At 46.6% G+C, this 14,669-nt stretch overlaps 1 protein-coding gene across 3 annotated transcripts in view; it reads left to right on the top strand.

Moving 5' to 3' along the window:
* LOC106975155 (beta-galactosidase-1-like protein 2) overlaps window positions 1-14,669 on the top strand; it is a 56,554-nt gene that overhangs the window by 34,814 nt on the left and 7,071 nt on the right. For all 3 annotated transcript variants that reach the window (XM_027036961.2, XM_053203843.1, XM_015072463.3), the window contains 11 exons: window positions 3,600-3,670; window positions 6,757-6,841; window positions 8,664-8,801; window positions 9,363-9,443; window positions 9,844-9,950; window positions 10,602-10,742; window positions 11,038-11,109; window positions 11,374-11,452; window positions 13,627-13,714; window positions 13,995-14,106; window positions 14,545-14,661. In XM_027036961.2, the coding sequence (XP_026892762.2) occupies window positions 3,600-3,670; window positions 6,757-6,841; window positions 8,664-8,801; window positions 9,363-9,443; window positions 9,844-9,950; window positions 10,602-10,742; window positions 11,038-11,109; window positions 11,374-11,452; window positions 13,627-13,714; window positions 13,995-14,106; window positions 14,545-14,661 (1,091 nt within the window). The remainder of the gene's footprint in view (window positions 1-3,599; window positions 3,671-6,756; window positions 6,842-8,663; window positions 8,802-9,362; window positions 9,444-9,843; window positions 9,951-10,601; window positions 10,743-11,037; window positions 11,110-11,373; window positions 11,453-13,626; window positions 13,715-13,994; window positions 14,107-14,544; window positions 14,662-14,669) is intronic.

The raw sequence follows: 14,669 nt of genomic DNA, 5'->3' as shown, positions 1-14,669 counted from the left end.
TGCTGAGCAAGGCCTCCGGTGCATTAGGGAGTCTCCCAGGCAGGTTGCTGGACACCATACCCTCTCTACGGCGCGCTCCTCCCCTCGCCCGCCCGCCAGGCCCCTTCTCCAGGCTATGCCCCCTCCATGCTCCTCCCCACGCCCCGCTTCGGCCCCTCCTTGCTCTCCCTGCCAACTCGGGCGCCGCCCCCGCGGTGCCCTTCTCTGCCTCACCCTGGCTCCGCCCCCGCCGTGCCCCTCCCGGTCCCACCCCCCGGCCCCGCCTTCGGCGTGCCCTTCCCGCCCCAACCCCGGCTCCGCCCCCGCCAAGCCCCTCCTGGTGCCTTCTAACTCCCTGACCTCCAGAGCCGTGCTTGCTGCCCAGAAGGACTTTTTTCAGTTAGTTAAAAATGTAATTAAAGTAAGACATTCACAAGGTGTAAAAATAAAGCCACAGAAGTGCGGCTTCCTCCTCCACTCCCCGTACGAGACCTGGGCCCGCAGCGTTCCTGGCGGTGTGGCTACGTCATAATTCTGGTTGGTTTCTTGGTGCCTGCATTACGACGTGGAAATGCCCTTCCCACCCGCTACGGTGCGAGCCATATTCTGGGCAGTATTTGTGAACTGGCTGACTTTCGGTTGCTTGGTTTTCACTTTCGGTGTAATTATCCTGTTTATTCTCTTTTCCTTTCAATTTTTTAAATCTCCCCTCTTCCCCCTTTCTCTTTTATTGTTTTTTTTTTTTAAGTTGACACACAATATTACATTAGTTTTAGGTGTCCCCCCCCCCTTTCTCTTTTAAACAAACCTTTACCAAAGATCTTCCAAATTTCTGTCACACTGTGTTTCAAACATCTGTATATATCAGATTCTGTGTCAAGTCCGATGCGTCTGAGACCCCACTGCCCCTGACCTGATGGAGCTCTACCTGAGGCTGACCTCTGGTTCTCTCTGGAACTGTGAAGGCACTGTTCCCTGATTTTCTAGCGCCCGCTGTCACTGATGAGGTACAGGCACATTCTGTTTCCTGATCCTTCTTTTATATGTTCTCTGTGTATATTTTTTCCTTCCCATTTCTACAAAATTACAGGATTTTCCTTTATCCTTGGTATTCTGGTATTTCACAATGATGTTCTTTGGTGTGAGATTCTTTTCCTTTTGTGGCACTTTTGTGAGTCATTTGAATTGAAACAGTTGTGGTTGTTGTCAGTGGGACATCTAGTCAGTGCTTTCTTTCTTTCTTTCTTTTTTTTTTTTTTTTTTTGATATGTTTTCCCTCTTTTTTCTGATCTTTTGGTCACTCCTGTTATTTGTAGATTGGGCTTTTATATCGATTATCTAAGTTGCTTGTCTTTTTGATTGATCTCTGCCCTTTAGTTCCATATTCTGGATTACTTCCTCAATTTCTGTCCTGTAATCTTTCTCTTATTTCCTGGATTCTATTTTCTTGAATATATTTCTTTTCTCAGGGCATACTTTTTTTTTTTAACGTTTATTTATTATTGAGAGACAGAGAGACACAGAGCATGAGCAGGGGAGGGGTAGAGAGAGGGGGAGACACAGAATCTGAAGTAGGCTCCAGGCTCTAAGCTGTGAGCACAGAGCCTGACGCGGGGGTCGAACTCACAAACTGTGAGATCATGACCTGAGCCAAAGTGGGTTGCTCAACCAAGCCACTCAGATGCCCCAAGGACATACTTTTTAAATGGACAGTATCTTTCTTACCTTGCTTTGAGAATGTGCTACTTTTTTTTTTTTTTAATACTTAACAGTTCTGCTCAATCTTCCACGAGGGGATTTTTCTCAATTGTTTGGCTCTTGTCTGAGCAGTTGAAGGAGGAGGCACTGAACAGCCACATGGCAATGAGTGCCAGGAGAGGCTGGGGCAGGGGTTGGGCTGGGGTGTGCTATTTAAAGGATGGAAGCCTTTAAATGTCAGTGTTTGGAGATAATCTCTTTAGCGCTTTTAAGTGTTTCCAGAGAAGAATCCTTTGATCTGTTGCTGGAGTCAGGCAGGAGGAATGGGCAGGAATCCCCTGACTGAGATGGCCCTTATGCCCCACTGCAAACCTCTCCACACTCTGCTGCACAGATCCCTCCAAGCCTGGAGACACTCGGGCTCAGCTTTTCCGGAGAGTGTGGTCCCCTGGGGTTGGGCACCAGTGGGGAAGCAGCTGGGGAAGAGGCTTGAGGAGTGTGTAAGGCAGGGGACAGAGATGTCCTCTGGCTGCATGGTGTCTGGGACGTCAGGTAAGTCCTTAGGCTGGAAGTGGGGAGTGGTCGAAACTTCTTCCACTCTCCTAGGCCATTTACTGACCCGCTGCCCTTTGCAGTCTTCTGAGATTTTCTTGAAACTTCCTCTCTGCTTTGTCTTCTCTTCAGGTCTTGTTTTTTACAAACTTCTACTTTTGCATTCCTTCATTTTTATTTTAGTGGAGTGTGAGGAAGGCTAGCAATAGTTGTTATGTTCAGTTAGCCATGCTAATCCTGTTCACTTCTGAGATTTTTGCCTGCTCAGTTTCAGACGGGCTTCTTGTCTTCAAGGTTTCTCCTTTATGTGATGAGGGGTCTCGATATAGAGTCTTATCCAGTAGATTGCTGGAGTATGGTGACATCCAAGGACAATGGGTCAGTGTCAGATGGGCCTGGGATTGTAGCCCTAGTCTGCTGCTCACCAATTGTGACCTTGAAGCAAATGTTTTAATCTCTTAGAGCCTCAGCTATTGTTTATTTTTAATCACTGGTAATCAGTGGCTTATGTCCAACAGGACAGTGTCAGGGTGGCCAGCTTGGCAGGCTGGCCCAGTCTCTGTCATGTATTCCCAGACCCACTGGAGCTAAGACCAAGCCCAGTGCCTCTGAGTCCTACTGTCCAGGTGGACAACAGGCAGGCAAGGAGCCTCAGAGCCAAGTTCTGCAGCTGGGGTAGGCCAAAGGGTCCATGGCCACAAGCCAAATGTAGCTTTCTTTCTCCAGCATACCTTTCACTGGTGCCATTTATTATTATTTTTAAATGTTTATTTGTTTGTAGAGAGAATGCCAAGCAGGCTCTGAGCTGTCAGTGCAGAGCCCGATGCAGGGCTCGAACACGTGAACCATGAGATCATGACCTGAGCCAAAATCAAGAGTTGGATGCTTAACCAACGAAGTCACCCAAGCACCCCTCACTGGTGCCATTTAAAATATAATTTTAAATTATAGAATGGACACATTATGGAATGGAATACAAAATTAGTCCTCATCTAAGGAATAAAAGAGGAGTTTTCATTTAGATCATCACCTTGCACTAGATACTTGAGGTGCAAAATAAACATCAGACTCTCGGCTCCTCCAAAAGAATAACTAACAGAAATGCACACTCTCATTGTAAAAATTACATTAATCAAGAACAGATGCCTCGTGAGTGACTGCCCTGTAAGCTCTGTGCTGAGTGGTAGAGTTTCCAAGATGAATAAGATAAATCTCCTGACATCACAGGAACTTAACTCTAATTGGAGGTGGGAAACAATGTCAAGATTAGTTAATTTATTTTGCTGATGAATTGGGAAAGGTCATGGTTAATTCAGAATGTCTCCCTGGCTTTAAGACAATCCTTTCTCTTTTCTGCTTGCCGTTCACAGTGCTGGCCACCATCAACTTGCAGTCACAGCATGAGTTGCAGTTATTAACCAACTTTCTCTTAAGTGTCCAGGTAAGTCTGGCCCAGGAGCAGCTGCCTGCTCTGCTTGGAATGAGTGTAGGAAGTCTTAGAGTCAAGTAGAACCTCTGTCAGGAAGTGTGTGGTGTTTTTGGGTACCTGCAGCTATGCCCAGGGCTCTGGGACAGGGGAAGAAGGACTCAGGACTCGCTCAGCCTTTCATCTCACAGACATCCTGTTGCACTGTGGCTCCTAACCCCTGTTGTCCCCATGTTGCCACACCCCCAGTCAGAATAGCAGTGTAGAAGTGGAGAAGTTTCTCTAAGTTGTTGCTATATAGACTGATGCATGAATGTGGTTTCCTGCCTCTGGAGAAAGGGGCCCTTTTTGGAGCTCTAGGCTCAGTTTGCTCATAGAAGCTCTGGACTAGAATTTTGTGGACTCCACAAAAATGCTTTCCTGTCCTGTACTGTGTGTCTGACCTTAACTTGTAGGTTTCTAGGCCTAGAAAGATGATTTCATCAGCAGGATGGGAGGCCTGAGCCATTCCAGGTCAGAGGAGAAAAGAGTTTCTAACTATAAGTCCACATCTCTCAAGTTGATGGGAATTTACAGTTAAATCCTATTCTGATTGATTTCTCTTCTCTAGAATTCATGTGTCTGTCTTTCCTAAGGAGGCAGATGGAATCTGGCCATGGCCCATTCATAGAGCTGAGGCCCCATCTCCCACCATGTCTTACTGAAGGGTGTGAATGCTCCAAATTGTCACCACCTATTAGATGTAGGCATTGATCCCAGGCCTAGTGTGGAGCTGTTGGAGTGTTCATATCACTCGTGAATAGGTGCCCACAGAGATGGTAGGGCTGTTCTCCATCCCACCTGTTTGTTTGGTAGAGCAGAAGTAGCATCCGAAGGCACATGCATCTGAAGTCACCATGGAAGTGTGAAGCCGTGGAAGATGAGGGCTGCCCATGTGTATGATGTGGCTACTACTTGAGTTTAGAGGGACAAATGGAATGAGAAGAGATGGGGCAGGATGGGAACTGACCCCAGGGAGATTTTGTTAGGCTGATCAGGGGAGAGACAGTAGGTCTGGGTGGGCCTGGGTCCAGACCCTTTCTCCTTGCCTTCCTTCCTCCAATGTTCACTGAGTGTCTTCTCTGCATGTAGAGTGTGGCTAGGCCCTCTTACCCTGAAGTAACTAAGATAGTAGGGTCTGTGTCCTCATGGGGTTTGTGACCTACCTGTGGAAATATGTGTCCAATAAACAGTTCCCCAGCAACTGAGTAGGATTGTGCTTGAGTGCTGTCCAAGGCAGGTATAGCATTTTGTGAGCTTCCCCTCTGCCCACTCTGTAGTGTGATCTCTTTGTGCTTCTCTTTCCTCTTCTGTGAAGTGTGAATGATGGTAGTATCTTCTCATAGGGTTGAGGATCAAATGAGGTAATATTTGGAAAGCACCTGGGATAGCAAGGCTTCATGTTGGCTCCTTTCTAGTCATCCTTAGAGAGCGGCCCCACACCTGTGCACCCAGGCCAGGTCATCCTGCTGACAGACTGGTACTACCAATGGCCTTTCTGTCCACAGTTCAGGGATGTCTGTTTTCCTCAAGGAAGAGGACTTAGATCAAAGTCTGCTTTGAATACTCAAACAGGATAGTTCCAGCTCTGCTTACTTTGGGATGTCAAAACCTTGCTGGGTCCTCATGTCCATGTCCAGTGATGGTTTCTTGAGCTCTTCCCAAGTGCTAGGCATCATGTGCTGAAGGCTGTACATGTAATATCTCATTTAATTCTCCCAGTAACCAGGTGAGCTGTCTCCTCATTTTACAGTTAAGGGCACAGATTTATAGAACAAATAGAGCACCCAGTAAGTGACTGGTGAGGGAGTATAACACAGTTGACTGAGGCAGAGTTCTAGCTCTTCACCACATTGTGTGGGGCAGTGACCTGGGCCACTGGTAGATACCCCCATACCTTGGCCCTGGCACCCTCAAGTTGGGAAATCCCTTCCTGGCACTGGAGACTATTGACATATGACACTTGGAATCTACTTCTCCCTTAGTGACTTAAACATGGTATAGTGTATCCCCTTCTTGGGAGGGAGATAGCTGTAAAGACAACCAAACCACCAGTCTTGCTAAAAAAATTGTTGTGACTACTTTGACCTTTACTCTGGTGAGGTTGATATCTTCTACTCATAAGATAATAAATCTACCCCATCACTCTGGACCAGATTTTGTTGCTCTGTATGTGTTGTCCTCTAAATGTAAGGCCATCACTAACAGAGAAACTACTTGATAAATGAGGATGAATGAGGAAGGATCTCTAGTAGGAAACCTGAAACAGCAGCAAATTAGTCCTTACACCTCCCTCAGATGCTCTGGTTCTTCTGAAAACATGGCAGAATAAAGCATGGCTCTGGGAATGATTTCTGCTTCCTGGGGACAATCCCATGCGAAAGTCAGTACTCTGAGGTAATATTAAAGACTTAATTGTTATTGAACATCCTAGCCAAGGTGTGGAGCCAATTATTGTGGCTGCAGCGCCTGAACTGTGAATAAGTGTGCTATATAGTGCTCTGATTTTCTTGTCCAGTTTTACACTTTTGTTTAAGCTAGATCTCAAGAAAGGGCCCACTCTATAGCCCTCTGACTCTTCCAGCACCTGAGGGGTCTGCATCCTCGGCGTGCCCTTCAGAAATGGAATTATCCTGATATAACATTCTCCTTCCCCGAGAGAGGATAGGCAAAGGTTGGCTTGGCCTGGAAAGCAAACCAATGTAGGAAAAGACTCTCGGAGCACATGCTGAATTCTAATGCAGACTAACATTGAACACACATTTCTGTGTTTTCTCACTAGCACCATATGCAACATTAAAACCACATTAAGGCAGCAGGGTCTCCTGCATCAACTGTGTTAGTTCGTTCCACTTTCCACCTGAAGTGTGGAGGCCACATGTGGAGATTCAGCTGGTGCTCGTGCATTTGGTCCTCATCTGTGCTCTGCTTTTGATAGACCTTAAGTCAAGGAGTGTGTGGCCAGGGATGAGTTGGGAGGGTCGAGGGGCTAGGATTTCCCTGAAGGAAGAGCTCTCCTCTGCCTCTTTTGGCCAGCTAACTTCTCATTTTGTGGTGTCCAGAGGGTTCAGCCCAAGATGGTGATGGAGTACTGGACCGGGTGGTTTGACTCGTGGGGAGGCCCACACAACATCCTGGATTCTTCTGGTGAGTGCTTTACGGTACCTATATCCACCATGTGTATTGACCTACAAAGTAAAAATCAGTTCCAAATAACCTGCTAATTGATGTAAATAAGCTGTAGGGTGCAAGGCTCCTGGGATTATCTGCATGTAATAGTCAAATCTTGATAGTCCAGAGTCATTTGTCTTGACATTTAAAGAGAATGGTAGGACTTTTAACAGTACTTTATCATGTTTCTGTATTAGATAAATAACGTGTGCCTATTGAAAACATCCTGCAAATACAGAAAATGTAGAAAGAAGAAATAAAAATCCCAGAGCCCAGAGAAAACACATGCAGTTGACTGTTGAACAATGTGCAGGTTAAGGGTGCTGACCCCCTGCACAGCTGAAATCTGGGTATAACTTTTGACTCACCCCAAATATAACTAATAGCCTGCTATTGACCAAAAACCTACTGATACCATGAACAATTGATTAACACATATTTTGTACATGGTATGTATCATATACTGTATTATTACAACAAAGCAAGCTAGAGGGAAGACAATGTTATTAAGAAAATCACATGGAAGAGAAAATACAGCACTGCACTATAAAAAAGTATACATAAATGGAGCTGCACAGCTCAAACCCATGTTGTTCAAGGGTCAGCTGTAGAGTGTGCTAGCAGTTTGCTATCTCTGTCTGCAGCCCTGTACGCACACACAGATAGAGATATGGACACATACAGTCACATCTGCTCTGTGTTACCTGCTTGTGCCAGTGACTGACACAAATGGAGAGCCTTCCACACTATTAGAGAGTCCATCACTGTTTTAAAGGATGCAAAGAACCCTGTGGTGTTGGTGATTAAAACACGATTTATTTAGCCATTCTCTTATTGATGAACACTTAGGTTGCTTCCAGTGGTTTTCGTTTTTTTAAATTTATTTTTAATTAATTTTTTTTTTTTTAGAGATCAGGGAAAGAGAGAGAGAGGGAGAGCGAGAGAATCTTAAGCAGGTTCCAATGCTCCGTGCAGGGCCCCTGATGAAGGACTTGATCTCATGACCCCAGGAGCATGACCTGAGCCAAATTCAAGAGTTGGATGCTCAACTCCTGAGCTCAACGCCTAAGTCACCCAGGCACCCCTCAGTGGTTTTTGTTAATTGAACACCATTGCAGTGAACATTCTTAAACATCCAATTTTGCATACCTGGCATATTATTTTTCCTAGCTTAAGTTCCTAGCAATAGAATTGCTACATGAATGAAGTTTCAGTATACATTTTGGTATACATGTACTCTGGCAAGATGTTAGCAATTCTTACTATTATTAAACAAGAATACTTATTTCCCACAGATTCATCAATACTGAGTTTTAAAAAAAAATTAATATTTTCCAATATGATTGCCAATACATGTGTGTGTGTGTGTGTGTGTATAAAAGTACTTGATATTTCTCCTTTGATGTTATGTTTTCACATCTTTGGCTTATTTTCTCATAGAGGTGGGATTGGGGAGGTGATCAGAATTAAACATCTCCAATTATGAGTCCAGTCTTTTGCATCTTTCCAAGTGTGAGTAATGGTTGAGAAGGGTGGAGGTAGCCCAAGCAGCACACTGTTCTGATCGTAGTCATCAGGGACATGGTGGAACCGACAGCTGGAAGGCTGCAGCTCGGGGGCTGTGGTGCTGGCCCATTTCTCTTCATGCCCTTCATGTTTTGTGATTGCGGTTCTAGTGGAGGCTGAAGGGCAGAGCTATGGAGTTGAATTTGATGGGGTTGGGGGATCAGAAAAGCTGAGAGGCTTGTCCCAATCTCTGACTCGCTCTGCACATCCCCTCTCTCCCCTCCTGCTGCAGAGGTTTTAAAAACAGTGTCTGCCATTCTCGATGCTGGCTCCTCCATCAACCTCTACATGTTCCATGGAGGCACCAACTTTGGCTTCATAAATGGAGCCATGCATTTTCATGACTATAAGTCTGATGTCACCAGCTATGGTAAGTAGTCCCCAACACTGGCCTTCCCTGGAACATGCCACATTTGCATGTCTGGGGCTTTTTATGGAGAATCATTTAGGGGCAGCATCTGGCACCTTTAATGCATTCGGCTCTAGAGTGCCTGGGGAAGGGATAGTTTTGTCTGGATTGTCACTTTTAAATTTCTAGAGCAGTAGGAGATGGAAGCCCATGGACATGCCTGTGAGCCTTTGGAAATGAGAGGCACAGGCAGGGTGAAGGCAGATTCTTCAATGAGGGCAGCCTCTTTAGGCCCTTGAGATGTGTGACCTCTGATTCCCTTTAGGTTGAGAGTCCACAGAAGGTAGGCAAGATGCAGGAAATTGAGGGTCATGCTATGGCCATGGCACTTTTGGTGTCACTTTATAGTATTTAGTATTTATTGTATTCTGACTGATGGCTCACACGAAAAGTGTTTTGCCTCCCAGATTACTGAGAAAAAGACCCTGCCTCTATACTCCAGCTTCTCCTTTCTCTTTTTTTCTGCTGCGGACACTATCCTGTGATACAGGTGACAAGTGACAGTGTCCTGGTGTCTTGCAGACTACGATGCTGTGCTGACAGAGGCGGGGGATTACACAGCTAAATACTTCAAGCTCCGAAGTTTCTTTGGCTCCATCTCAGGTACCTGGCAGTCAGCAGACTTGAGCACCTATTTGGGCCCTTACTTGTGCTCTGAGACCCCTAAAGAGTTACTTCTTCACTATCCCACCTAAACCCCAGTTGACCTATGTGCAAGAATGTCCCTAGACAAGGACAGGCAAGTTTGAGAAACTGTTTTCATCATAGTTTGTGTGCTTGCAGCTTCATCTTTTCTCTGGGCGGTAAGACTCCTGAGGGTATGAGAAAGTCCCCTGCACCCCCGCCCCCACATTACTTTCCCAGTGGGAATCAGGCAGTCTAAGACTGTTTAAATCTTGGCTCCAGAATAAAGGATCACACTGGGCTGTGGACAAGAGCCAGTGGCTAGGGAGGCTGGAGGAGGCAATGACTTTTTGGGATGGCCCTCTTGTCTGTGTTGCAGGTGTTCCTCTCCCTCCCCAGCCTGACCTTCTTCCCAAGATTGCATATGAGCCCTTGAGCCTGAATTTTTACCTGTCACTGTGGGATGCCCTGCAGTACATGGAGGAGGTGAGTGCAGCAGGGTAGAGAATCCAGGGCAGTTGCTAGGTGGGCAAGCAGGGCTGTGGAGGGGTAAAAAATGCTTGATAGCTTTGAGGTCTGTTTTATGACGTTAGAGCTCAGAGTTAAGAGAACAGACTTTTGCTAGGGTATGAAGTGGGAAGGAACAAAAAGAACTTGAAGAAAAACTGGGTAACACAGTAGGAAGTCTTTTTCTCCAGCCTGGGTGGACAGAGAGGAGGTGAGGAGGCCTGTGAGTGGGCTCTATCCCTCTCTGAGAATAGGGTGCACCCTGGAGCTGACTCAGGGGGTGCTGTGATGCAGCAATGGTGGCGGTTTGAAAGGCCACAGGTCTGATACATTGCTGGGCTTCATTCCATTGCCTTCACACACACGCGTGACCCTGGATAGCCATGGGTTAATGTGATAAGTCAAAATCAGAACTTTGGAGGTTGGAGAACCAGTTGGCAGGACTGGTTCCCCATGTTTGTGTAATGAGAAGTCAAACTAGTAGAAAAGGCTAGAGGGCCCCTTGCCCCACAGCCAGCCCCAGGTAGGATCTGTCTGCTACTCCACACTCCCCAAGAAGCCTCAGGATGAAATTTGTGCCTCTTTTCTCCTCTGCCTAGTCTGCATCTTTCCCGACTCTTCTCTCTACAGCCAGTCAATTCTGAAAAACCAGTCAATATGGAGAACCTGCCAATAAACAATGGAAATGGACAGTCATTTGGGTACACTCTGTATGAGACTACCATTGCTTCATCAGGTGTCCTTAGTGGTCTTGTGCGTGACCGGGGACAGGTAGGAATGTCTTCTCTTAATTCCTGTGACCTTGTAGTCATCCAGCCCTACCATATACATCTGACTCTCTCTCCTGAGTCTTCATGTATCTGCCTGGTACCAGTGTGTAGAAATGGCCCATCATTGTCTTTTTCAACTACAATCATGGGCTAATGCCCATTTTTCCTCCTATGCCTGGCTAACACCCATATTCACCACACACACATAATATTACCCCTTTCTTTGCTTAGCAGAAATTCCTCTTATGCCACTCTCCTGTGGACCCATGGATGCTTTCTGTCTGTTCCTTTGGCAGGTATTTGTGAACACAGTGTCTATAGGATTCTTGGACTATGAAAAGAAGAAGATCGTTATTCCCTTGATCCAGGTTTGTTATTCTGGGGAGCTGGGTAATGGCTAGCACCAGCTGCTTCCTGAATAGGTTTGGTGGGAGTCAAAGAGGAAGACCTAGAAGATGGGAGCCTTCTTAATCACAGAGCTGCTGATGGCAAGAAGGGAAGAGCATTGGTATCTGATCAGTGGGTACTATTTCACCCCCATCCTCAGAGTTCAGGGAATAATTGGGGTTCCACAAAGAAATCTTATGGCTGGGTAATCAGGCAGTCATCATCAACCACTATGTTCCTGGCAGGGTTACACCAGGCTGAGGATCTTGGTGGAGAATCGTGGGCGAGTCAACTACGGGGATAATATTGATGACCAGCGCAAAGGTGGGTCATAGCATGTGCTAAGAGAAGAGCTTCTAGTGCTTAGCAGTGCCTGGCTATATTTTCTTCATACCAGCATGCCAGCAGTTCATGGAGGCTGACTCTCATGAGGTAGAGTCATTGTAGCCCATTGTAGCCCTTTGGAGGGAGCCCATTGTGGAAACCCATTGAAGGCAGGTGGGTCATGGAGGCCCATTGGAAGGAAGAGGTTTGTAGAGTCCTATTGGAGACAGGTGGGTTGCAGAGGGCCATTGGAGGGAGCTGAGTCATGGAGGCCCACTGGAGGGAGGTGGATGTGGGCCTGAAAGTCCCACCTGGGTTCTGACCTCTTTCCTATGCATGTTGTCCACATGTCCATGGTGAACACACAGGAAACACTGAGCCAGCCTTTCCACATCTCTCTGGGCTGCAGTCTGCTTTATCAGGGGATAATCTGCTTGGGGTGGGGTGGGGGTGGTGAGACTTAAGGAAGGGGATCCCCAGAAATCGAAAAATGGCGTAGGACCCTTGCCTTCTTGGATCTTCACACTCAATTTCTTTTCTTGATCCACCTTGGAAATCCATTGATGATCTCATTTGTGGTGGGGAGGAGGAGTTAGTACATACAGTAAACAAATGCTCTTGATGGTATGCTCCCCTAGGAATATTTTACCAATTCATGTTATTTTTCCTGGGTTGTTTGTTTGTTTGTTTGTTTTTTGAAAGAGGCTGAGAGAGGTGAGGGAGGGGCAGAAGGAGAGAGAGAATCCCGAGCAGTCTCCATGCCTGGCATGGAACCTGATGTGGGCTTGATCTCATGACTGTCAGATCATGACCTGAGCCGAAATCAAGAGTCGGATTCTCAGCAAACTGAGCCACCCAGATGCCTGTATTTTTCCTGGTCTTCTAAACCTTCTATGCTTAAATGTGCCTCTTCCTTTTCATCTGTCAAAATGTGGGTGGTTTCATGTAAGTTGTGACATAAGAATTCAGACAAATAAATCCTACTACTGTAAGGGACACTGGTGACCTCCCAACTCTCATGGGTGTTTGCCTTTGTAATGAGGAAGTTTGTGCATCCCTTCCCTGCCTGCCAGGGAAGCACTGTGGCCCAGCCATTGGGGGCTTCTTGGGTCCTGGGGATTGGCCCTCTCTGGATAGGCCTCACAGTTGCTTCTAGCATTGTCCAGGCTTACCTTCCTTTTCCCCTAAGCAATCCCCCCGGTGTTACTCTCTGGATCTCAGCTTCTTCCTCCAAAGAGCTCCATCTCCAGGCCCATCTTCACTTCCTTTGCTCTCCTGGGGACAGGAAGGGATTGCCAGCATGACCCTGTTCCCAGTCTTTGCCTCCCAGGTCCCTGATTAAGATGTGCCTTGGACTCTCACTGTGGAGTTCTTACCCCTGGAGCAGTTCAGTGTTTTTAAGTCATAGACCTACCCCCACATACACCTGTACCTGCAATTTAAGAGTCCACAGGCTCCATGGAACCTGTTTACAGTCCCAAGCCTATTCACAATCCCTCTTCAGAAACTCAGCAGCTCCATGATTATGAGGACCTTGGAAGCTGCTCCAGGACCAACATCGATGGCTCCTCCCCCCAGGCACTAGTTAATCACTATGCAAAAGTGTGCATGGGTCCTCAGACTCAGATGCCCAAATCATATTGCCATCTGTTCACAATTCAAATACTTGAACAATATATCCTTAATCCTAGGCCATATAGAAGATTTCTGGCTGAGTTATTAGGTCTGTTTAGTTTGGGACACCACTGAATCTGACCCTGAAGCTAAGTTAGAACTGTTGTGACCTCTTGATCATTTGCCCACTGGGCTTCATTTTATTGTGTTGGAATTCTCATACCCAAAAGGGAGTTTCCCCTTCAGAGAGAGACCAGAGACTGTTCTCACCCTATGACATTCTCAGCTCTGTCATTGCCCTTAGATGTACTCTTCCATGCAAGTCCCAGAGAAGGCCTGGCAAATATTGCTATTACTAACTCTTCTCTCCTTTGGGATTTCTAGAGGAGGTTTTATACCACGTGAAGAGCTCTGTAGTATATACTGTAGGGAGTATATACTTCTGGAGGAATTTTCACTTGAGCTTTCCAGAAACTCTCCATGTATGTGCTGGGCCTTAGCTGGGTCAGCTGTGCCCCTTCCTTTGGCCTTATTCATGTTTCCTTGGCTTCTTCCAACAGGTTTAATTGGAAATATCTATCTGAATGATTCTCCCTTGAAAAAATTCAGAATCTACAGCTTGGATATGAAAAAGAGCTTCTTTCAGAGGTGAGTCCTGACCCCATGAAGTGTGTGTACCCATGGATAACATGTAATAAGATCCAGGAAGGCCCTGCTCTGGCCTAGCTCCTCCCAATCACATGTAAACAGACCCAGAGCTCAGAGCAGCTTGCTCAGGGTAGGGGCAGTACCAACGCTAAAGACTGGGGAATTTCCATGATATGCTGGTTAACAGGTGGTGAAAATTTGGGATGCCTTTGTGATTGAGTGCGGGATAGGGTCCAGATGTGAGAATGTGCCCTTCTTCTTTCTTGTCTTCTGTTCATAGGTTCAGCGTCGACAAATGGAGCCCTATCCCTGCAGTACCTACGTTCCCTGCTTTCTTTTTGGGTGTCTTGTCAATTTCCCTTTCCCCTTTTGACACCTTCATGAAGCTGGAGGTTTGTAGTCCCCTTACTGCCTGGGTTCTCCAGTCTTCCCTCCGAGGGCTCTGAGCCCAAGCCCCTGTACTTGCCCTTGCTGGAGCCTTCTATATCACCTGCACCCAGAGAGTCTCTGTCTTTGTGTTGCCCTCTCTGAAGGGTCTCTGGGGCCTCCCTGGAGAGGGGGAGTGGACTCAAAGCAGAAGAACCACCTGGTGATACTTCTTAGGGTCCAGGTCTGAGCTTGGGTGCCTTGCTGGGGAGGCTTAGAGCTAGTGGACACAGGAGATAGAATACCCCATGTGTTAACCTCATGACTGTTAAAATATCCATTCATACTGATATCTTGGAAGCTGAGAGAAGAATGCAAGGCATGTGTCCATCTCTGTCTTCTCATGTGACTTTATATTCAGTGCCTTTCATGGTAAACTAACCCCTTTCCCACTCTGCTTAAAGGGCTGGGAGAAGGGGGTTGTATTCATCAATGGCCAAAACCTTGGACGCTACTGGAACATTGGACCCCAGGAGACCCTCTACCTCCCAGGTGCCTGGTTGGATCAAGGCATCAACCAGGTGGGAAC

Source organism: Acinonyx jubatus, chromosome D1, assembly GCF_027475565.1.
Source record: "Acinonyx jubatus isolate Ajub_Pintada_27869175 chromosome D1, VMU_Ajub_asm_v1.0, whole genome shotgun sequence".
NCBI lineage: Eukaryota > Metazoa > Chordata > Mammalia > Carnivora > Felidae > Acinonyx > Acinonyx jubatus.
Note: the sequence above shows the minus strand (reverse complement) of the source record. Positions and strands in the feature narration are given on the sequence as shown.